The sequence below is a fragment of the Penicillium solitum genome, assembly GCF_028829755.1.
Source record: "Penicillium solitum strain IBT 25940 chromosome Unknown utg000003l_segment0_segment0, whole genome shotgun sequence".
Classification (NCBI taxonomy): Eukaryota; Fungi; Ascomycota; class Eurotiomycetes; order Eurotiales; family Aspergillaceae; genus Penicillium; species Penicillium solitum.
Window position 1 is genome coordinate 1,128,465 of NW_027072123.1, and position 22,995 is coordinate 1,151,459.

A 22,995-nucleotide genomic window follows, 5' to 3' on the forward strand; every position below is an offset into this window, starting at 1 on the left:
GGGGAAGTGAGATCGGTGAGGAACCCCCCCAAGCACAATTCCAAGTGTGTACGGAGTACAGATTCAAAAGATTTAATTCAAAATAAAAAGAAAGAAAGAAAAGATCGGATGTGGCGGATGTTATTTTTGGTTTATTTTTTGATTTTATTTCATAAGTGGGCAAAAGTAGACTTGTTTAACTCATTTTAAAAGGTCTAGACTATATGAATTACACACTATATAACTAACTATATACCTAGGTATAGTTAGTTATATAAACAAGCACATGTATAGTTATCTACTATATCAATGTATATCAATATATACATATACCTAGGTATTAACGTATAAACAGGTTACCTAGGTAAAGAGCAAGCTTTTTACTACTCAACCCAGGATCATCAGTTGATCCATCGTCATCGTCAAGTCATGGGCAGATTACAAAGTACACTCCACACTCCACTTCCACTTTTAATGCGATGTATACATCATAACGCTCTAAGTTGCTGCACTTTGCAGATCTAAAAGATTACCTAATTAACTATGTGAACCTTGGGAATTGAAAGGTGAAGTCATTGGGTACATGCATGGATGTCCTTAGGGAATTGTCAGGCAGAAATAGCCAATTTAGGCCAAATCAGGCCAGCATACAAGGCCAACATGTGATCTCCAACCTCGGAACCATCTCAGCCAATAACCACACGCCCGTAAAAGGCGGTGGCATAAAATCAGTCTGGACAATTATTTTTGCAAAAAAAAAAAAGATTGAAGAGCGGTGTTGAAGCTGTGGAATCTTTCCCCAATTTACCTTGTAACCTTGACATCCTCCACAGGTCATGCATTAGTGATACCCTACCTTTTCTCACCTACCAAGCATCCTCTGGCAATGACTGAAACAACCAGACTGCATATCACGCCTTTCACCCAGGATATTCTTCCGTCTGTGCTGCCAGCATCGATTCGCAACTTGGCCACAGAAATATCTTTCCACGAGATTTCCACCTTCCCCGAAAATAACTACGGATACGTGACTCTGCCAAACATGGAAGCTGAGAAGATCAAGAAGAAGTTGAATGGCTCCATCCTCAAGGGTAAGAAGTTCAAAGTCGAGGCCGCCCGCCCTCAAAAGAGACATCGGGAGGAAGAGGATGTGGTGCCTGAAGCCTCCTCTAGCACTAAGAAGAAGTCCAAGAAGTCCAAGAAGGAAACGCCCGAGGACGGTGTAGTGGAAGGCTTTGAGCTTCCCGCAGACCGTAAAGTGAAACGAGGCTGGACCGAGTCCAGTGATGCCAAGCAGGAAAGACGAAAGTCGGAGAAGAAAGAGAAAAAGAGCAAGGAAGAGAAATTGCAATCCAAGTCCAAGTACACCGACAAATCCGAATGCCTGTTCCGAGCAACGATCCCACCCAACCGAGCATCTGACGCAACTTCCGACGATAAGAAGGCAAAGAAGAAGAAGAAGTCCAAGGATAATGTCATCCATGAATTTGAGAAGACGGTGACCCAGCCAAGCTTCCTGCGCACCGCGGAGGAAAGCGCAGCGCCTACGGCTACATTTGAAGATGGAAAAGGCTGGGTGGATTCCACCGGGAATCTGAGAGAACCTGCCAGCGAAAAGATCTCGAAGGATAATTATCGGCCTGGTCAGATTCCAGGAGCCAAGGAGAAGCGCCGAGCTGCCAAATTGGCCGCCAAAGAGACGAAAAAGCCTTCGCGCAAAGAAAAGACTCCAGAGGAATCATCCGAGTCTGAAGATTATACCTCATCGAGTGGCTCATCTTCAGACGAGGGCAGTGACTCGGAGAGCGAGGTGGATGAGAGCAAGGTCGATGAGAATCCTGAAGATTCATCTTCATCTTCTGACGAAGAGGATGTCAAGCCGCAATCCCAAGAAGAGACCACCAAATCTACAGAAGCTCACGACGGTGATGCCGATACACCGAGCCAGCCGGACTCGGATGAGATACCCACGGAGGCTGCGCAGGAGGTGGAACAAGATTCATCTGCCAAGGAGGTCCACCCCCTTGAGGCTCTTTTCAAGCGGGCCGCTCCGACAGCATCCGATAACCAGCCAGCTCCTGAGGCCGAGGCTGGATTCAGCTTCTTTGGCAATGACATTGAATCCGAGGACGAGCCTCAAATGGCTGAGCCGCAGACACCTTTCACACCCTTCACAAAGAACGACCTACAAAACCGAGGTCAGCGCAGTGCAGCTCCCACTCCCGACACTACTGCGGCCACCCGGCACATGACGTGGAACGAGAGTGAGGACTCGGATGATGAGGACGTTTCGATTGACAGTCCTGTCACAAAAGCTCGCGCGGAAGCCGGTGCAAACATGGAAGAAACCGAGTTCGCCAAGTGGTTCTGGGAGAACCGCGGTGACAACAATCGCGCCTGGAAGAAGAGACGACGTGATGCTGCCAAGGAGCAGAGACAGAGAGACAACCGGAAGAAGGGAATCAAGGGAAAGTCATAGATTCGAAAAATCCGAGAGTTTTCTGGGGAGTTGAGTGATGTGTATCTAGACTCTGATGTGGTACTTTATACATAGTGAGGCTGCCAGTGGCCCTTCAACGACAACAAATACTATGTAATTTAAGCCAAACTTCCTTTCCAAGTTTGATCAAATGTAAACATAAAAAATATATTAAAAAAAACTTATAGACATCTTTCGCCGCTCCAGGGCTGGTCTTTGTTGGATTGCGTACGCAGTCATGTGACCATCCATCGTCATTAAACTCCAGCCAAACCAGGACCTGTCGCATTGTCCACTACGTGCCCAGGATGTCTTCTACCTGGTCCTCACAGCGCAGCATACAGCTGCTGCTGCTACTCTTTACATTTTTGTCTGTCACATCATTCGTAGCAGCATCCAGTAAGTGCCCGCCTCTCTTCCCCGACGCCTCGATGCGCCGCCCAGTGGGAGATCCAATGGCTACCATCTTTGCGTCGATATATTATGTGATACTTATACTCAATGCCTACAGCACCAACTTCGTTCTGCAAATGCACCTGTTTCTCCAATAGTACGATCATCCCCCTCAATCCCGCCAAGTCTGAAAGCTCCTCCGGCATCGACCACGTCCTCCGCTTTTACGAGGACGACTCTCTCAGCTCTGAGATTGAGCATACCGACGAATACATCAAACGAGCTCAGAAATACCGATCCCTGAGCTGTAATGATTGCAATCGCAAGTTCTGTCTCGACTACGAGCTACCGACCTGCAAAGGCGCCAAGGAGGAAGATGTGTACACGACTTGCTTCCGTAAGTGATTTGCCTGACCCGTGGACTAGGCGAGAGGGAACCGAATTGGATGCGATAATAGATGTGCTGACGGGGAGGGATCTGCGATCTTAGAGCGAGATTCACGGAAAGACGAGGCGGTAGTGTTTATTTTTATTTTTGCTACCGGTGGACTGCTGGCTTGGGCTGCCTGCAAGCCATGGATTGAGCGATATGTCGAGGTAGGCCAATGCCCATTTGGTAGATCTTTGTGGACAACGTACTAACTGATTTTAGGCTGCACGAGAACGCAGGTCGTATATACCCGTTGCTGAACCCGATCGCTAAATAATGAATTTTGAAATTATTTGCTGCAATATAAGCAAAGTGCCTACGGAGTAAAAGAAAAAAAAGATGATGATATTAAGAATTTGAGATCGACATATGATGGATCCAGGAATCATAGGATCTCGATATGATATCAGTACGAATGGACATACATGCAAGTATGAGTTCAGGGGTAATAATCAATATAAACACATGGCTTATCTCGGATAATCCACTAGTATAATCTAACTCGTATAATCTAACTCGTATAACCCGAGTAAATTATATTACAAAGTCGATAGATCTATTTTTTTTTAGCGCTTTTCAGACCGATCCCATCTCCACTATCTGAAACAGGGTAGATTGGATGGATAACCAATAGATTCGAGTAATTCGAGGTGGAATGTGGTTTAATAGGTTTTAATAGGCAATTGAGGATCCTTATACTCCGTATACATACCATAATAATACCATAATGCACATTTGGATCGGCTAACAATTGGATGCTAATTATCGAGTGGATTCTTACACTCTGAATTTGATTTTTTTCTCTCTCTCCTGAAATTACTTTGTCTCCCTTCTTTTAAAAGGATTGATCTTGATCCCATTTCATATATTCAAATTGGTGTGAGATATAATATCCACATAATTGACGGAAGATGGCAATCTTCGACTCCGAGAAGCGCCCTCGCGGCCTTCGTGTGCCCTCGCTCGCAGCACTGAAGTCTTCAGCAACGAAATCGCAATTCTCTTTCCAAAAGAAATCCGACTTGCCATCTGATTTGCCATCTGACTTGCCGTCCGATGAATCAATCTCGCCTAAACCGGCAGCCTTTCCTGCCCCTCCACCACCAAAGCCGGCCCCTCCGCCGGACAAGGAACTACCAGTTCCTCCGAAAGTGGACATTCCAGCCTCATCCAACAACCCATACTTCCCCCCAATTCCCGGAAATACAATCCCAGAACGACGCCCAGTGGAACGGGTCCCTGTCCCAACGCAGTCTCCTCCCCCTCGGATGACAGGTATGCGAACCAAGAAATCACAGCCTGATTTCCATGCGCCTCAACAACAGCCAACCCCAGTGACATACTCTCCCCCACCTCAAGTCCCGACCCTAGTCCAGGCTCCAGCTCCAGCTCCTGCCGATGAGGCCAACTCCCCCCTGCCGGAAGACTTCATCCCAACCCCCGACAGCGCCGAACCGCCACTAGCAGTCCCAGAACTGCCGCGCGAGGAACTGGCCCCCTCACCCTTCGTCCCTCCGGATGTTGAACCCGTGGCGCCGAAGTTGAATGAGATCCATCTCACATGCTACCAGCAGCACCGTGCTATGCCCGTGGCGCAGAATACGTGGTGTCCGATGCCGTGTATGACCTGTCAGAAATTTGACATTGAGATCCGGCATCGCTGTGTGTTCTGCTGCTTGCGCATCTGCGAGCCGTGTTACCAGATCCTGCAGAAATGCAAGAATCGTTCCGTCGAGGAGTTGGTGGATCAACTCGTCTAATTTGTTGATATCAATGATCTCGAGAGCATATATCGCATGATCCCTGCACATATTGCATGATCCCTGCACATATTGCATAATCTCCTGCGCAGGAAGTACAGGTCCTGTTAAGGCTGTTAGTTATGTTTTTTTTTTTTTTTTTTTCTTTTTCTTTTTCTCTTCTTATCTGTATACCTTTTTTTTTTTTATGATACCAAGGACCTCGTGTATATTATGGTTTAACAAGGAGGATTGAAGTTGCATGTTTATAATGAATACTTTTTTTTGGCAGTCGTGACATAAATGTAACATTTCGTAGAGATACAAACCTTTCCGTAAGAGGTTGGGCTATGTGCTAGGTACGATACCAAAACCGTCAGCTCATTGCTGTGTCAAGAGGATTCCCATATGGTACAAACGGCTTTAATAGATCAATCGTGATCCTCCTCGGTCAGGCCAGGACACCCTTCCAGCTCAAGATCGGTTTCGTAGGCATATTTGCACCAGAAGCAATACCGATATTTCTCGCGCAGAAAGAGGACCAGCTTGTGTAGCCGCTCAGCTGGCTCTAGCGCATTGAAGGCATCGAGCTCCTCATCGTCTTCTTCCAACTCTATCTCCAATGTGGAGGTATTCTGATCCAGTTCACTGTTTAGTTCACGGTCAAGGGCCTTTTTATCCTCTCGGTCCATAGTCGGATCATCGTAGTCTGGTAGCCGTAGTTTGGGGAAAAAGGATGAAGGGAGTGAGGATTGGAGAGCATGGCGTGCCTGGCGGTCACTATCTTTCCGTTCGCGCTCACGGATAAGACCGCGGTAGAGGACATTGATTTGGGATGTGAGCTTGATTGGCTTCTTCTTTGTCGCGGGGCCGTCGGTTCCGTCGCGTGCTTGACTAGGATCTGTGGAGTCACCTTCTTCTTTGTTGACCTTGGCCGAAGCCCCTGTTCCTTGTTCTTTCTCTTTGTCGGTGGTAGCCCCACTCTCCGATTCTCCATCCAGCCTCTCTGCAACTTTCTGCGCCGCGTGCACCTGCGCTTCGATACGTTTCAACTCACGCTCTTCACGAACGCGATCTCGATAACTTCCCTCTTCATGTTTAATTCTCTTCGCTGCTTCTTCTGCTTCTTCACGGAGCTTGCGCTTTTTCTCCGTGTCCAACCCGATTCCGCCACGGTTTTCTTTCAAGGTTAGATTTAGCGGTTCCGCGCGTGATTTTAGAAGATCGGTAGTGTTGGTAGTGTCAGAGTCATCGGCAGCTGGTTTTCCCAGTACCCCACCAGGCTTGAACCCAAGCTTTGCCATCATTTGGAATCCTTTGTTGGTGGGGTTGAGGGTGCTTGTGGCCAAGGCTTCCTCTCGGCGGGCGGCTTCCCGAGCGGCGCGTTCGGCTTTGGATGGGACTCGGCCTCGGGCTTCGGCCTGCATATGGAAAAGAATGTTAGAATTGGATTGGTATTTAGCCGGAGTCAGATATGGGCGTTAAGGTTAGAATGTGAAGGATACGGTACCTCTCGTAGTTCACGGCGCTTTTTTTGGGTGAAGGTCTCCTTTTGAGTGGGTTCCTCAATGACCATATTCATATAATCATCTTCATCTTCATCTTCTGAAGCCATTATGCCAAGAGATGAGGTATGGTCTAAAAGCCCCAATACCCAAATAAGTGAAAAAGGGAGAAGCCGGGAGAGAGTCGGGAGAGAGAGGGCAGATCCGCAGGCGGAAAGAAAACGCTTTGGGCTTTGGGTTTTGCGGGGGAGTGGGGCTCTTCCAAATTAATTCGCATGGGGCTCTTCGATGTACATTGGGCACATTTGGTCCATTTAGTCCATTTTGACACTTGTACATACTATTATATGCGCTATTTTCGATTGGGGATAGACTAGATTACATTAAAAATCATTTCTTACCTATTTTATTGGGGAACAAATGTAGAAGATCAAACAAAAATGAACCTATATGGTGTAACATAAACAAAGAAGCTATCTACAAAGTAGAGTATCGAGGTATCTATGAGGACAACCCCCTCCTAGAACTTATCTTTTCTTTGTTTAGACCCTTAGATTGGATGGTTTCAGATGTCTTTCAATGTCTCACGGTCCCTCTTACCCTAAAAGTATGTGGTGTAGAGTGTATTTGACTAGATACTGGCTTTGGTAGCAAAATAGCTTCTAGGAACACCTAAATCATGAACTTTTGTGCCTATCACCTACTTCTGGGACCGAATAGTCTGCTGACCGCTAGAAAATCTCATGCATCATGTCTTTTATGGACGCTGTTCTTCCCCGAAAAGCTCCATTGCTGCACATGTGACCCATCCCCGCAAGCGTCGAAGTATGCATATCTCAATGAAGCAACAGTGGCGCAAGGGCTTTGTCCTCGTATTACCTTCCGATAGCCGAGTCCTATGCGCTGTCACCGTGGCTTCGACGGACAAGGGTCGGCTTTTCTTTTATGTCCGCCGGGCCCTTTATAAACCATGGCATCGACCAGTTCACAATCAGACTGTCAGTCACCATGGCCAAGTTCTTTGCTATCTGCACTTTGTTATCCCTAGCATCAGCTTCTACAGTGGTAGATTTGGGCTATGCTAGGTATGAGGGTTATACACACTCCGGAGTCACACAGTGGCTTGGTATGCGCTTTGCCGCTCCTCCTGTAGGAGATCTGCGATTTGCTGCCCCGCAGGATCCCTTGTCGGTCGAGGGAATACAGCAAGCAACCAAGGTATGTCCCTCTTGTCTTCAGTTCTTCCTAGATAGATAGCTACTGACCATTCACTACCAGCATGGAAGCATATGTATCCCCACGGCAGCAAGTGAAGGCCGGGCAGTCCCACTAGGAACTTCAGAGGACTGTCTCTTCCTTGATATATATGCCCCCACAGCTGCAGTCAAAGGTTCAAAGAAACTGCCTGTCTTCTTTTGGATCCAAGGAGGAGGCTTCGCAGTCAATTCAAATGCCAACTATAACGGCACTGGGTTGATCAAAGCATCTGGAAATAATATGGTGGTGGTCACTTTCAACTACCGGGTTGGACCCTACGGATTTCTTGCCGGAGAAGAAGTTGAACAAGGGGCCAGTCTAAACAATGGTCTGAAAGACCAACGCAAGGCACTCAAATGGGTTCAGAAGCATATCAGCAAGGTAAGTCAAGCCGTCATTCTTCCTTCTTCCCGTGTGGCTTTGTTGTTTGATATCTGGGTTTTGACACTGTCTCTAGTTTGGAGGAGACCCCCAACATGTTGTCATTGGTGGTGATAGTGCAGGTGCTGCCTCGGTGACTCTCATGCTCTCGGCGTATGGCGGAAGAGATGAAGGCCTGTTTATTGGAGCTGCTGCAGAGTCACAAAGCTTTGCCCAGATGCTCAACGTTACCGAAAGTCAATTTGCATACGACGCCCTGGTGACTGCGACGGCATGTGACAGTAGTCAAAACACCTTGGCATGCCTGCGTAACCTCGATGTCAGTGCTTTGCAGGGGAAGAACGTCAACAGACCCAACCCGGGAGCAAAAGGGAAGCCGTTATACCTGTACGGTCCCACCATCGACGAGGGCCTGGTGCCAGACTACACGTACCGCCTCTTCCATGAAGGCAAATTCATCAAGGTGCCAGTAATATTTGGCGATGACACCAATGAAGGCACGAAATTCGTTACCAAGAGCATCTCCAGCGTCGACGAGGCAGATACGTTCATCCAGAACCAATTCCCAGCAATAACACAGACCCATCTTGCCAGGATCAACAGTATATATCTTACTCCAAACCAGACGGAAGAATTCCCCGGCGCTGGGTCCTACTGGCGGCCAGCAAGCACGGCGTACGGCGAAATTCGCTACATCTGTCCTGGAATTGACATGTCTTCCATTTACGCAGCGGCAGGTGTCCCAAGCTGGAACTACCACTACGCAGTTCAGGACCCCGACGACGAGTACTCGGGATTGGGAACACCCCACACCATCGAAGTGAACGCGATCTGGGGTCCGACCAATACTGGGCACAAAGTTCCAGCTTCGTACTACACCACCAACGCAGGTATCGTGCCTGTGATGCAGGGTTACTGGTCAAGCTTCATTACGTCTCTGGATCCGAACACCAAACGTCTTCCTTCGAGCCCGAAATGGGAGACTTGGGGTCAAGGTGGTGATGGATATCAGCGGATCTTCATTCGAACCAACGAGTCTAGGATGGAGACGGTGCCACAGGGACAGAGAAACCGATGTAAATATTTGACCAGCATTGGTCTTGACCTGAAGCAGTAGCATATAGTATATATACCCCTTGGAAGGATTTGAAACCGTGAATAACCTTGAACAAGTCAATTATTTTACTAAAAAAAAAGGAAATATGGTCTAGCGAATTTTGTAGATATCGTGGATCTCGATGAACTTGACTTTTATTCCCAGCCTTACGCCAGATGAACAATGATGTATATACCAGCCCAGCAGGATGCACAACCAAGTGTGATATATGAAGAGAAAAAAGCATAGACGTGAAACAGGAAGTTGAAATGTAAATTGCAAAAAGCAAGATTACCGCCTGCCACGCGCCCGCTCGTACTCGTTGGCGGCACGGCCCTCCTGGCTTTGAATCTCCGCAACAAGACGCTTGTACTTCTTCTCGTACTCGGAGTCGCGCTCCTTCTTCTCGCGCAGCTGCTCGCGAGCAACGAAGCTGGCGTCCTTGCGGAGCTCGCGCATAGCGCCCTTGCGCTCGCGCTTGAACTCCTTCTTGAGACGGTTGGACTCGGCACGCTCGCGGTCGGGGTCGTAGTGCTTGTCTGGGTTGAAGTTCTCCTCGAACTTCGGAATGGCTGTCTTGATGGCCAGGGGTTTGTGGTCGTGCAGGAACAACGGGCGACGAACGAGACGAGCCTGTGCGAGATGCGAATCGATCTTGTCTAGGGTGCTCTGGATGGGTTCCCGGGCTGCCGCGTATACCTTACCCTTGAGGGATTGGCGGAGGTACTGCAGAACGGCACGGACCGGTGTGAAGATCTCGGTGAAAGCAGATTTCTCGGCCCAAATATCGGAAGCGGAACCAAGAAGAGACACGAGAGTGGTGAGGAGGGAGATCTTAAGCTCCTCCTGCGCCTGAGGGTCAGAAGGAGAAGTGGTCACATCGCGGAATTGCAGCTTGCGAGGTGTGACCTTCTTGGAGGGCACGAGTTGAACAGATTCCTGTGACTTTCTGTAGGGGAAGGCTCCGAACTTGACAGTTGGCTCTGTAGGAGCAAGATTGCAGAGAGCATTTAGAGTGTAGTTGATAAACTCGGGCATATATCTCTTGGAGGCCTTTTGATATTGGAGGCAAAGACTTGCGGCAAATGTACCACTTGCAACGTCTGTGAGCGAGGCGGTGGTGCATTGACCCAGGTACCGCGCTAGGCAGAGATGAGCGGGTGTGGCTGTCGTATGGAAGTGATCTGATGTGGGGAAGAAGGTTGAGAGGCCAGTAAGAAGGATAAGGTCGCCGGGCAGCAGATTGAGTGGGCGTTCCTTGCCAATCTCACGAAGTTGCGCTCGGCATGCGATTGTCACATTCAAAGGATGGGTCTTGGCCAAAGAATGGATGTGACGAATGATATTCTCCAGGATGGCAAATGGAGGCTGCTCAGTCTTGTTGCCCATGTAAGAAACATGTTCAACAAGAACTTCAGCAAATCGGCCAAGCTTATCCTTGTTGCCAGGCCTGAGCCGGGGATGATGCAATGCTCGAATGCGCTGGATGACTGTCGGGATTTCCTCGACAGGCACGTTCTTTGTGATACTCAGGAAGCTTTCGTGGTCCTTTGGGCAAGGATACGTGAATGCGAGTTTTCCGTTTGCCTCCTTGTTAACCTCGACAGCAGTCGAAGCGGCAGCGGAATCCTCTGTCGGTAGCGTCATTCCGTTGATGTGCTCGTCCTCCCCATCTGGCCCGTCAGACTCATCGCTTGATGAACCTTCCTCCTCCTCTTCCATGTCACTGTCACCCATATCGAGGCTGGCATTTGAATCTGTCTCGACCAGATCTTCGTCGATGATGAAATCATCTTCATCTTCAACGCCGAGTTCAGGGCGTGTTTCATTGGGGTAAGTCGGAAGGCCGAAATGCATAGCATCGTCAATTTCCGACTCGTCATCCTCGGGGATTTCGTCCTGATCCATATTGTCTTCCTCATCATCAGTGAGCTGCTCTCCACGCATACGTCGAAGGCGATCGTTCTCGAGTTTCTTGAGTCGCTCGGCCTCTTCCTCCACCTTCTCCTCTTCGGTCTTCGTGCGATCTGTGGGTTTTGATCGCTGATCGAATGTCATTTGCCTGAGGCGCTGATCGTATTCCTTCTCTGGATCCTTGCTGTTTTGCGACTCTTCCAGCATGGCAGCACGCTCTGGGTTCATCTCTGAGAAATCCTGCTTCGGTGCCTCTGGCTTGGCCGGCTTGGCTGCAGGCTTGATGCCCCGCAGAGCCTCAAAAAGGTCAGGAAGTTCCTTATCCAAAGCTTCCCGTAGGTCTTCGTCGTCATCTTTGGCCTGTTGCCGTTCCGCTTTGTAGAACTTGGACTTGGCAATGACTTCTTTCATGACCTCGGCCTTGGTCTTTTTGCGCCCTGGCTGTTCTTCGTCTCCATAGTCGATGAAGTCCTCCTGGTCCTGGTCCTGATCCTGGGCTTCATCGCCATCGGGGAATCGTTTCCGTTTCCGCGACGCTTCCTCGTCGGATTCCGCGTCATCCAAGTCTCCGGCCTCGAAGTCGTCTTGGTTCGGCCCATCGAACGACAAAGATTGACCCATGTGAGTAAGCTGCATCTCATCCTCATCGTCCTCGAGGTTAAACATGGACTCCTTCCGCATCTTTCTCTGGCTCTCTCGCGCAAATCTCTCGGCGGCCCGTTCCTCGGGGGTCATGGTGGGATCATTCTCACCGAACCGACGATCGATAAGTCCACCGATCTTGTTTCGGCTGTTCATCTCTTTCAGAAGAGTGGCGCGTCGCTAATTAAAGTCAGCTTTGTAATGGTAGTACTTGAGGAAAGTAGATAAACCTACTCTTTCTTCACCCAGTGATTTGGTAACACCTGGGCGAGCGCCACCTCCAGCGGTCGTATTGCCGTCTCTGGTTGTGACATCGAACTTGCTGGATTTGTTTATCGTTTTGATCTCGAAAGGGTTGAACCGATCTCGAATGGCTTGCAAAGCGACCTCGCGCTGGTTGCGATTCTTCGCACCGACTCCGGTCTTCGCATTTTGTCGTTTTTCTTTCTTGGACTTCTGAGGACCAAGAACTCCATTTTCACGGAGCGAAGCCTTCAGCTGTTTTAGCTGAGAAGGCGGCATTTTGTGTGATTGGGTTTGAATTCGAGAGTTGCGAGTTTTTTTCCCCGTCGTGATTCTCATCAAAAAAATCAGGTACACCGCCTCCGCGGCCTGCGCCGATCAAGATTCTGCCAATTGTGTTCTCCGCATCTCTCCAACTCTCACAACCACTATGGCTCCCTTTTCTGGGGATGGTGTGCTATGGCTATGTCTAGGTATCGACGCATCTGCCCGATGAATCGAATTTGGCTCAGATGATTAACCTATCTAGGCGTCTCACTGTTCTTTGCCATCCGCGGCATCGCTACAGACCTCCGCCAAGTCGTCGATCTTACAGAAATTAAACATGTTGAAAAGGAAGACAAGATCATCAGCGAGGGAACAGAAGAAGGTGCGCAGATATCTATACCCAATATCTCACGGTACTAACGAATCCTATAGCGCTCAAGTTAGACACCCTCTTGAAGCTTTCTCAAAGCACAAGCCATGACCTCCGAGCCGCGTACGCCAAAACAATGTTCTCTCGAACCACTTTGTGCGCCAGCTAATACTTTCTAGGGCTTTGCGCATTATTTCAGAACGATCTACCAAGGGAGATACTCGTGACTTGCTATTGGAGGAACTGGCATCCAAGAACAAAGTTCACCAACGACGAGCTCTGAATGCATTGAACTTCTTAGTTTCCAACCGAGCCCGTATGCCAACCCAATCTGCCTCATTTTGACGGTCTATGAATGTTCATATTGTTTTGCAGTTACTCGAACCTCCATTTGCAGTCGACTCGCCGACGTAACCACCTTTACTGCCATTATCAACTGCCTTTGCAACTTACTAGAAGAACATGTGGAGAAGACATCTACGACCAACTCGCCCATTTTGCCAAAGACACGGCCGATGGGAGAGAAGAAGGCGCTGAACATTCTGAATGTCCTGTTGCCAGAGAACATACCCGGTGCACTGGAAGCGGGGATCATCAGTCGATGGCTCTGCAGATATCCGTTCCCCTGTGCAATAGCTGAGCCTTCTCGCCGGCGGGACGTGGTGATCCTCATGAAAACATGGTGGTCAGATGACGTAGTCATGAGCGCGATTTTCAGCACGCTTTCCTCGCACCCCGATGGGATCAAGCAGCTGCGGAAACATGGACTAATGGGCAGCATGATTGAAGAAAATGACCATGACGATGAGGATGACGCGGATAGTGATGTTTGGATGGTAGATGCGGATGAGGCAGGGGGCTCCTTTGGCCGAACTCCTTCGCGTAGACTTCAGGAGGGGAGTACCGAAGAGCAAGCGCTTCGCCGACGCAGGAGAGAAGCTATGGTTTTGAGCGACGGTGGACGGCCAATTGGAAATGACGACATAATCCAACGACCTATTGATTGATCGCGGTGAGTGTGCTCTTTATGATCTTCAACTTGTCTACAACAGACAACCGAGTTTCAAATCATATGTAGCCTGTTAGCTACTGTATTTTTATGTCCATGATACCCCACGCCAGAAAGATGATCTGCAATGAATTTCATTTGAACCTCAATATAAAACTAAAGCCCCATCCACGCTGATTTGGCCAAGTGGTCAGTCTTCTTCCGACTGCTCTTGATCACACCGAATGCCTTTAGTTCCGAGAGAGCGCCATAGAACAAAGACATTACGACTCGGTCATCGCATTCACCAGCCTCTTCAGTTTCAAATACACCATAGAAAGCCTGCCAGAGATCATGGACGTTCACCAGAGCGCCCGAATCCAGGTACAACTGATAAAGAATTGCGGTGGCAGGTTGCTTGGCCGAGACCTTGGTCATAGTGACATCCGACGAGGAAAGCAGGTAATCAAAGGGAGTAGCTAGGGCGCGCTCGATTGCAAAGCGCGGCCGAGGGGCAAATGTTTCCTTTAATGGATTTCGCAGCTCAAACAAGAAGGCTTCATGTAGAAACAGATCTTGTGGGTTGATAAGGGTTTCTGTGAGATGCACTTGCAAAAGAGCAACCAGTCGGTCGACGATGTTGGTATATTCCACAGCTTGTTCCGAGAGATCGGCCTGCCCTTTGCTTAGTCGGATACGCTGCTGGACGACAGTGGTTTTTGTGACAGTGCTGTTGATATTGTATCCACTGCGCAGTGGACCGGAGTCCAAGCACGTTTCCAATAAAGTCCTGAGATCTTCTTGGATCGCATCGGCTTCTGGACTCATTATAATCTTCCGGAGACGGACGAGGAGTTCATCCAGTTTGTCAGAATCTAGAGTCTTCGCTGTGGCGACCATCTCTTCCACAATAGTGGACTCAGACAGTTCGCCAGAGAGTGCGCGAATGGAAAGGTCCGACACATTTGCCTTTTTCGCGTTCTGTGTGTATTGAAGGCAGGTATGTACGACGCGGACTGCCTGGAACATGTTTTGCATTCTTTGCTGGTTTGCATCCAGGTACTTGGGCGTCTCTTGAATAAGGTATTCATCATCGTCTAGCATATCTCGGACTTGCTTGATAGAGCCCTCTTCAACTAGATCCTCGCAGAACCTTGAACAGCATTAGTGGAGATATAATTTGAGAATCGGAGGCACTTACATTCGGAATGATGGCAGGTTTCTGATGGCCTCACAAAGCTTGTTTTGGGCGAGAACCGTAGAATCTGGGTTGGCTAATAGTACTGACAGAGGATTTGCGAAGAAATGAGACATGTATGCATACTAGAAAAATTAGATGTCTGCTTTTAAAGCTATTGTGGATAGTTCTCACCTTGACCATGCGACTGAATGCCTCCGGACTTTGGAAATAGTCGCTTGTGTTCTCAAACAGAGTGCTGGTAACGTTGCGACCTAGCCAAAGATTGGTGCCTGGGTCGGTCTGGAGAGTCTCGTAGATGCGGTCGACACAATTTCCGGCCTCTTGGACCTCAAAATGCTTTCCCCGAAGGAGAGCAACACACGAGCGAGGCAGTCTGCCTTCGAACAGTTCTACAGAGGTAGAGATGCCCAGTAAGACTGTGAATGGTATACGGTCAAGCCATGATCTAGTAGAAGGTCAGTTAGGAGATCGATTAAAGTTTGGAAGGCCAATCGCACTTGAATAGAGACAAAAGATCGGTCAAGAGGCCAGGGTCAAAAGCCTCACTATCTCGAAGAGCTAGGACCAGTTTCTTGGTCCCCTTTCTCTGCACATAGTCGTGAAGAAGGTCTAAATCGTAACCAAGAAGTCGAGGTCCCTGGTGAACGGTTAGTACAATAATCCAATGCTTTTAATGCGACCACATACAGCACGATCTGTAAGGAACTTTTGATATCCATCATTGCCATCCGTGTTTGTAACGGCAGCTCGGATAATGTTCTTCAACGTTGTTTTCAAATTGGGAGCATCCCCTGATTCCAATACCACAACACTGCCTTCTTCGGTCGATATCAATTGACCATTAAGCCGTGATAGCAATCTGCTGAGCGAAGATACATTTGAACCAACTGTCACCAGAGCTGTAGGAATACATCCATCACATCTAAAGCCCTAGTTAGAGCACGTTCGTGGATCGCATTGGGATAGGGACGTACGTCTGAGGTGAGGTGTCTCTGACAAAGGACAGCACATCCGTCAGAACTCCAGCATCGACATCCTCGAGAATATTCTTGAGGCCTGGTGAGTAATTTATCACTATGACCACCCATTAATTTGCCTGACTGACCTGAATCTTGTGTTCTTGCTTCGACCAGAGCTCCTGATAGGCATCATATCGTAATTGGACGGACTCGGCGTTCTCGTCTCCATTCAAAAGGGGCACAAAATGCTGTCGACCAGGCTGCTCGTCCTTGTCGGCGGTTGACGAGACTTTGCGGCGCTTCGTAGGTCGCTCGCCCGCTGATTTTCCATGTTTGGGCGGTTGGTAGATGTACGCACCCTGCGATGATTTGTTAGCGCGCAACCTCAAGGTCCATACCAGATCTCAAGACAAACCAGGTTTTGGGACTTGTCATTCGACAAGCCCAAGGCATCGTTTAATCCATCAGCATCCATGTTGCTGCTCGAAAGGACTTGGTTGTCGCAATGGGGATGACTTCAAGGGCGGAAGCGCGACAAGACGCTAAACCCAATCAGGCGATAATTGGTTCTCTCCCGAACTTGAACTTCTTCACTTCTCCAACTTTTTTGGTCGCATTCGATGACCGATTGACTTTAGACTTCATGCTGCGCCAGGCTATTCAAGGAGCCCGATGGTGTCAGCATGTGGCCCGCAGCCCATCGACACGCGCTCCACGTCGGGCCTTCTCCGCCGTAGCTCCGCGGCGTCTTAAATTTGGCGGACCGAACGACAAAGTCACATTCTACGAACAAGAATCCCTCGAGAGCAAATCACGACGCAAAATCGATCCCGAAGCCGAAGATAATGAGGAGCGAGATGAGGTCAAAAAGGAGCTCGCGAAGCTCCAGGATGAATTGAAGGTTTTGGAGGAGGGACCTTTCGCTCCCAACAGCCCTTTCATCAAGAGTTTGCCAGAAGAGGACCGCAAGATTGCCCTAGAAGCTCTGAGAAAATTTGACGAGGAAAATCCTCAGCCTGCAGACGAGCCTGGGTTGGATCAGGTTTTTGACGAAGAACTTGATGATATGCTACGAGAGGAGTTTGAAGGCCTGGCCATGGAAGAAGAGAATTGGGAGGATGGTGTCAAGAGTCGACGAAAAATAGCCGCCAGGCGATCTGCTGCAGCAAAGCGTGCAGGGGCAGAGTCTCATCCTTACGCTATAAAGTTCAATAATTCCCTACGACACCTCCAAGGAAAGATGTCAGACGAGCGGGCTCGACAAGACTTGTGGAAGTGGTACCGACGATGCAAGCAGACCATCCCAGGCTTTTTAACAATAATGCCTGAGAGGGCACTCGAAACAATATGGGAGGCACAAGCAGCAGGAGAGACTGACCAGGCTACACGCTCAACGCATTTGCAAATCCTGGTCCAGGACGCTAAATCTATCGGCCAAGAACTGGCTACGCCTCAAATCCTATTTTATATCACATCTCTGCATGAAACTGGCTCCACCAACCTTGCACTGGAGCAATGGGAGGCATATCAAGCAGAGCTGTCCCAGAAGAAGGAGGATTTGGAAGAATACTGGAAGCTCGGAGTACGATTGTTTGCTGCAGACAACAACCCCCAAAGAGCTCAAGATATTGCTTTGGCTTTCCTGGCAAACGACCGAACTCGTCAGCCGCGTGTACTCATTCCTGTCATCACAGCATGGGGAAGACTGCCCGGAAAGGAGGCTGAAGTAAAAGCCTGGGCACTTTATCTGCAGTTGAAGACATTCTTGGGCTCAGATATGACCATGGAAGACTATGATCAAATCAGCATTGCCCTTCTCACGGCTGGTCGATTGGATACTGCAGTTGCAATCTTCAAGGATATGATGGTGACCGGAAAAGACCCAGCCAATGACTCGACTGCTTTGTACAAAGCCGCGTTGGGTCTGGCGGGTAATCTTCATGCATCAAGCATCAACGAAAATGAAGTAAACAAGGTCTCTTTGTCGGCACTCAAGGTGTTGCCTCGCCAGTTCCAGAATCGGTTCTTCTATGCCAGTTGGATGAAGAAGCTCATTGGTATGGGCGAGGTTGACTCTGCTGCTCTGGTCATTGAACTTATGTATGAGCGGTGTGTCAAACCTGATAGCAAGCACTTGAATGGAATCATTGCGGGCTGGCTCCGTGACGGAAACACAAGTGCACGCGAAAAGGCAGAGCGACTTGGCTGGGCCATGATCCAGAAGCGCATCGATGTTGTATGGAGGCGATACCAACCAGCCGAGATTTCCCCTCAGCCTCGAGTCAGATCTGGGAAGACAGAGTCTGTACGCATGCCCCGGTTTATGCAGAGAGAGGTCCCGCCTGCGAGCATCGAGACCTTTTCTATCCTTCTTCTTCATTACACACGCCGAGGTGATGACGACATGGTCAAATACTTGGTCAAGTGTCTTGGTGATGCTCATATCAAGCCGAACTCTTACTTCATGAACCACCTTCTATACGCAGAGCTCCGAAAGCAAGACGTGAAACAACTTTGGGCCAAGTTCCAGATGATGTCTACCGTCATCCGGCCCGACGTGGAAACATATGCCTGCCTCTGGGACTGTGCCAAGCTCCAATACGACCGCGGGCGTACTGCCTTCGATGCGGGCTTTCCATCAGCACGTCAGCTCTATGCCAACATGATATCCTGGTACTCCGAGTTATCTCCTCGCACCCAGAAAAACACCCAAGCACAGATTCCTAGAGCTCTATTTGATCAGATTGTGCGATGTTTCTGTCTCTCCAAAGATCTCCCCGGCACATTGGTCGTCATACACTCGATGCATTCAGCGTTCGGCTTCGCACCTGATGACACGACTGCCCGCATGATAGTACTTCAAATTGCACGACTTGCTGGTGTACCGGCCGACACTCCGAAACGGCGCCTCCGCCGCTTGTCTTCGACGCCACGAAGCAAAGAGAATATCGGCCAAGTCAGCCGTTTGCTAGAACTGTTGGGTGATCGCAAAGCTGAAAATCTGCGATTGCAAGGATTGAGTCTTGAACAGTTGGATCCACGTGAGATGGAACAGTATCAACTGGAGATCATGGCCAGTCTACTACGGATCGTGATGAGCCGAGCAGATGCCTTGGATCCAGTTCAAGTCGAAAATAAACTCGAGGTAGCAGCGAAGGAGATGTTGGCGGAACATATCGACTTGGGGCCACCCTTGGGGGTAGACGATAGCAAGCTTCTGTAATTGACCATGTCAATCAAGCTACATATGTATTCCATTGCATGGGAAATCATGGCGTTTGACGGGTTTTGTTTTAGGCCCAAATTAACTAGGGTTGTGTATATTAATTATCATCAAGGGTTATACATAGAACAGTCGATTTCACAAATTAAGCCTCTTACCTCAACTTACGAATATATATATCTCTTCAACTTTGTTATATATATTATACCTCCTTACTATATATATCTTTATCTGTTATATCTGTTATATCTCTTGGTATACTTTATAGGGTTATATAGGTCGATAAAGATCCTATATATATTCGACTACTGTTATATGGCTAATTTCTGCTGTATAGTCTGTTTTACCACCTTTTAACTGTTTATTATACTATCTTACGCTAATATCTTTTCTCTTCTGTTTATATTCCTCTATCCTTTTGCGTATATATCTCTTGCTCGCCGTCGGAACTAGTCAAAGGTTATATAACTTATATATGGAAAATCCTCTTGCACAGAATATGCTTCTTTTACCACCTTCGTATACACCTTATACACCTTATACACCTAAAAAAAAGACTCTAAAAGAACATCTAAAAATAGCATCCAAAAGACAAAAGACCACTAAAAAGACATAACAAGGGCGCATAAGTGGCCGACTATTCTTGTTTGGTTAGTTAGACATAATGTACTTGGATCGATGTAGCGTCCACCATCTTTCCTCTCTACCTTGATCTTCCTTTTCCTCCTCTTTATATCTCCCCTCACTACCTGAGCTCCATGTTCCTTTTCTTTCCCTACCTGCTCCAGTTCACCCGATTGTCACGTCAATCCAGCTTGTTCCACCCAACCCTCTACAGCTAGACGTCGGGTCAATATCTAGCCTTACCTCCATAAACTCCCGATCCGATTGAACCAATGACCGGAAATCCCACAAGCTCAATGTCGGCGCAGAACTTGCAGGCTCTTCTTGCCCAGGCGATGAGACCTAGCAGGGACCCGTCTCAACTAGACCCTGAATCAGAATCAGAGAAGAGAGTAGCCTCTCGGAGTATCAACCAAAAGCGACCCCGACCTCAGACTCCTGACCCAACCCCGAACAAGAAAGTGAGATTCGGCCCTGATCCAACTCCCGCCGGGTCTGCCCGGGGGGAATGGGAAGAGATTTGCACTAGATTAGTGAATAAACATCCGGATTTAATGAGGCACCTTGAGCGAAGAAAAACCGACCCTGTGTATCACTACTATCATGAAATCATGGATACCTCCGTCAACGAGACCTCATGGCATTGGAATTGGAAACGGAGAAGGACCTGCCTGCAGACCTTAAAGCGTTGGAGAAGGAACGCTTAACCTACGAACAAATCAAGACATTGGCTTTCTTCAAGCCCGACATCCGGAAAAAGTACGAAACAGCCTTCCGATGGAGAGGTCAAATTCACACTGAATACACCCACCTTCTCGAAACCGTGGAGAAGGGGAGGTTCAAAATGCCTACGCAGCTCCTTCATTCGTGTAACCCGTGTCTAGTCGGGCAATATCTCTTCTGGAAGGTCTCTTCAGAGAACCTATCCCCGAGGCAGACCACATCATCCCCAGCGACGTCTTCCGCCATCGATCCCGAACTGGCTAGTCCACCCATTCCTACTCTATCTTCCCAAGTCCCTGGCAGTACTCAGAACGATACTAAGATGCCCATGCTACTACATAAATTGCGCATGACTCAGCGGGACCGAAATAACCAATACTCAGTCAACCAGACCATGTCCGCTCTATTGACAGCGCAGAGAGCAGAAGTGACAGCACTCCGGGGTAGGATACAAAGCTATGATACACTCCTAGAGGACCATCCGGCTCTACAGTCTCAAGTCAAGAAGTGGCCACCTCTACCCCAACCCACTCCGATGTCTACCTTTCCCTGCCCAAAGCCTTATCCGGGAACCGAGTCCACTTGATAACCCCTTCCTCAAACCACTCCTGATTCAATATCCACTAAGCTTTTTTTTTGAGAGAGTTCACTGTTCTATCATGTATGTTTGGCGTTATTTTCCAAGACACCATCTCTGTTCAGGACCCATCCTAGGGAAATGTGATTGTCCTTGGCAGAAAACTAGGACATTGATACCCTAGGCCTTGTCCTTCTGTTGTTACTTAAAGAAACCCTCAGTGTCACTTATTTCTTATGATTAGTTTCCAGTCATTCAGCAAATGGGCAGCTAGTTTTGTACCCTGTTGTCAGAGTTACCTGGTGGCATTACCTTGCAGCGTACTGGAGAATGCAGTATTTCTCAAACTAATGTCATCCTTAGCTCCTCTACTAGACATGCCCGCAGCCTATATATACTACCTAGATAATGTGCGTACTATAGGGCGACGATACAGTCACATGACTGGCAGATGTCCATATCAAAACGTCGTTAAATTTGAGCATTATCTTTACTTCGGACTTGAATCTGACCTTGAATTGGCCGGCTGGTGGTATATTGGTAGGTTTGCTGACTATTCAATCTCTTACCCATAACTATAACTGGTATAATAATGCAATTCCTGAACCCGTGCCCAAAACCCCTAGCAATGAGAGTGTATTTTGAACCCCAGATAAAAGTACAAAAAACAGGAAGGAAAAAAAACAAGGAAACTCATATCTATTTCTTGCCCTTGGCCTTCTTCTTTGTACTTGGCGGAGAAGCAGGCGTATTCGAGGAAGTTTCAGCCTCCACAAGAACAGCATCGTCATCACTGCCGTGGACAGAAGTACCGGCGGTAGAGGTTGTGGGAGGAGCCTCAACGGACTTGGTTGTGGTGCTGGTAGTCTTAGCCCCTTCGGTAGAAGCGGCCGAGCCCTCGTTCAATTCCTTCATAAATCCCTCCTGGATACTCGTCTTCTTCTTGCTCCACCACTGGCGCTCCTCTTCCAATTTCTTTTGTTGATCGTCCATGCGCTTGCGGTAGATATCGTTATTCATCATTTCGTTGGCCGACTGGAAGATAGTCTGGCCCCAGCCGGGGACGTAGGCGTTTGCCTGTTTGATTTTGGTTAGCAAAGCACAACGGCATATACAATCATTTGTTCGCCGAGAACAATGTTTATCGGTGACGGAGAACGGCGCTTATCATACCTCTGAAACCACATCCTTGACCTCGTCTTCCATCTCCTTCTCCGCGCGCTGGAATCGCTGCCAGAGATCATCCCCGACACTACCACGTTGAACGAGTGTTGTGAGAGCTTGCTTCTGGGTGCGCAGTGCCATAATGCGACGGATGTCTTCAGCTGCGCGGCGGAGAAGAGAAGCCTTGAAGATAGAGTCGGGGATGGCGGGGGCCTTCTTCTCTTTGGTGGAGGTTGCTGAGGGCTCAAGATGGAGGAGAGAGAAGTAAATATCGCGCTGGAGGTGGGCGGGGAACCATGGCTCTAGAGATGCGGCCTTGTCTATATTTACAAATCATATATTAGCATTCAAGGACAATCGGACACGTTGGCGCGCGAGATGGTTGGATGTTGAGAGCTCGAGAATTTCTGGGGATATTTCACATACGGGACTTGCGCTTGCGGTAGAGGGAGGAGAATGTAGCAAGCGATCCCAAGAGAATGCCTAGGTAGGCGATTGGGACGGCGAGACTGAGCCAGTCCACGTCGAACATTGCGGCGATATGGCTTTTGGGACAGGAGTATAAGGATTGAAGGCCCGGGAAAGAAGATGAGGCGGAAATATTCAAGCTGTACCAGTGTGAAGGTAAAATAAAGAAAAGAAGGGTCTTGAAGTTGCGAAATGTGGTGTTGGTCAAGCTCGAAAGGCCAGGGTGTTTAGTGGGTCACGTCACATGTTCATTCCCAAGTATAAAAAGTCACGAAGAGTGAAGAGTTACAATTACGAAGAGAAACAAGATGTTAGACCATTATTCTCATAGTCTACATACATTTCCCATGTCAAATAACCCACTAAAACTAAT

General features: G+C 48.5%; 11 protein-coding genes across 11 annotated transcripts; 7 read left to right on the top strand and 4 right to left on the bottom strand.

Moving 5' to 3' along the window:
• Positions 1 to 865: 865 nt before the first annotated feature.
• Positions 866 to 2,458, top strand: N7455_004310 (uncharacterized protein; the record flags this gene model as incomplete). Its single annotated transcript, XM_040958228.2, has 1 exon — positions 866 to 2,458. The coding sequence occupies one exon, from the start codon at positions 866 to 868 to the stop codon at positions 2,456 to 2,458; it is 1,593 nt and encodes a 530-aa protein (XP_040811293.2).
• Positions 2,459 to 2,766: 308 nt separating this feature from the next.
• Positions 2,767 to 3,554, top strand: N7455_004311 (uncharacterized protein; the record flags this gene model as incomplete). Its single annotated transcript, XM_040958236.2, has 4 exons — positions 2,767 to 2,857; positions 2,970 to 3,248; positions 3,342 to 3,448; positions 3,504 to 3,554. 4 exons carry the CDS (start codon positions 2,767 to 2,769, stop codon positions 3,552 to 3,554), a joined length of 528 nt encoding a protein of 175 aa, XP_040811432.2.
• Positions 3,555 to 4,192: 638 nt separating this feature from the next.
• Positions 4,193 to 5,041, top strand: N7455_004312 (uncharacterized protein; the record flags this gene model as incomplete). Its single annotated transcript, XM_040958139.2, has 1 exon — positions 4,193 to 5,041. One exon carries the CDS (start codon positions 4,193 to 4,195, stop codon positions 5,039 to 5,041), a length of 849 nt encoding a protein of 282 aa, XP_040811341.2.
• Positions 5,042 to 5,451: 410 nt separating this feature from the next.
• N7455_004313 (putative G-patch domain protein) lies at positions 5,452 to 6,635 on the bottom strand (the record flags this gene model as incomplete). The annotated part of the gene is made up of 2 exons (XM_040958244.2): positions 5,452 to 6,441; positions 6,531 to 6,635. 2 exons carry the CDS (start codon positions 6,633 to 6,635, stop codon positions 5,452 to 5,454), a joined length of 1,095 nt encoding a protein of 364 aa, XP_040811288.2.
• Positions 6,636 to 7,533: 898 nt separating this feature from the next.
• N7455_004314 (uncharacterized protein) lies at positions 7,534 to 9,280 on the top strand (the record flags this gene model as incomplete). The annotated part of the gene is made up of 3 exons (XM_040958220.2): positions 7,534 to 7,743; positions 7,804 to 8,163; positions 8,240 to 9,280. The coding sequence occupies 3 exons, from the start codon at positions 7,534 to 7,536 to the stop codon at positions 9,278 to 9,280; spliced, it is 1,611 nt and encodes a 536-aa protein (XP_040811325.2).
• Positions 9,281 to 9,550: 270 nt separating this feature from the next.
• N7455_004315 (snoRNA-binding rRNA-processing protein NOP14) lies at positions 9,551 to 12,337 on the bottom strand (the record flags this gene model as incomplete). The annotated part of the gene is made up of 2 exons (XM_040958230.2): positions 9,551 to 11,995; positions 12,050 to 12,337. The coding sequence occupies 2 exons, from the start codon at positions 12,335 to 12,337 to the stop codon at positions 9,551 to 9,553; spliced, it is 2,733 nt and encodes a 910-aa protein (XP_040811411.2).
• Positions 12,338 to 12,488: 151 nt separating this feature from the next.
• Positions 12,489 to 13,702, top strand: N7455_004316 (uncharacterized protein; the record flags this gene model as incomplete). Its single annotated transcript, XM_040958185.2, has 5 exons — positions 12,489 to 12,531; positions 12,588 to 12,707; positions 12,758 to 12,818; positions 12,875 to 13,011; positions 13,071 to 13,702. 5 exons carry the CDS (start codon positions 12,489 to 12,491, stop codon positions 13,700 to 13,702), a joined length of 993 nt encoding a protein of 330 aa, XP_040811410.2.
• Positions 13,703 to 13,860: 158 nt separating this feature from the next.
• Positions 13,861 to 16,318, bottom strand: N7455_004317 (uncharacterized protein; the record flags this gene model as incomplete). Its single annotated transcript, XM_040958177.2, has 8 exons — positions 13,861 to 14,836; positions 14,885 to 15,006; positions 15,056 to 15,329; positions 15,382 to 15,521; positions 15,572 to 15,806; positions 15,859 to 15,932; positions 15,990 to 16,202; positions 16,259 to 16,318. 8 exons carry the CDS (start codon positions 16,316 to 16,318, stop codon positions 13,861 to 13,863), a joined length of 2,094 nt encoding a protein of 697 aa, XP_040811362.2.
• Positions 16,319 to 16,486: 168 nt separating this feature from the next.
• N7455_004318 (pentatricopeptide repeat protein) lies at positions 16,487 to 19,066 on the top strand (the record flags this gene model as incomplete). The annotated part of the gene is made up of 1 exon (XM_040958198.2): positions 16,487 to 19,066. The coding sequence occupies one exon, from the start codon at positions 16,487 to 16,489 to the stop codon at positions 19,064 to 19,066; it is 2,580 nt and encodes an 859-aa protein (XP_040811425.2).
• A 1,261-nt stretch (positions 19,067 to 20,327) lies between these two features.
• Positions 20,328 to 20,999, top strand: N7455_004319 (uncharacterized protein; the record flags this gene model as incomplete). The annotated part of the gene is made up of 1 exon (XM_040958240.2): positions 20,328 to 20,999. The coding sequence occupies one exon, from the start codon at positions 20,328 to 20,330 to the stop codon at positions 20,997 to 20,999; it is 672 nt and encodes a 223-aa protein (XP_040811346.2).
• A 683-nt stretch (positions 21,000 to 21,682) lies between these two features.
• Positions 21,683 to 22,805, bottom strand: N7455_004320 (Sec63 complex subunit SEC66). Its single transcript, XM_040958243.2, has 3 exons — positions 22,581 to 22,805; positions 22,164 to 22,474; positions 21,683 to 22,067 (listed from the first exon to the last, which is right to left on the bottom strand). Exons 1-3 carry the CDS (start codon positions 22,684 to 22,686, stop codon positions 21,690 to 21,692), a joined length of 795 nt encoding a protein of 264 aa, XP_040811355.2. The 5' UTR covers positions 22,687 to 22,805; the 3' UTR covers positions 21,683 to 21,689.
• Between the last annotated feature and the right edge of the window lie 190 nt (positions 22,806 to 22,995).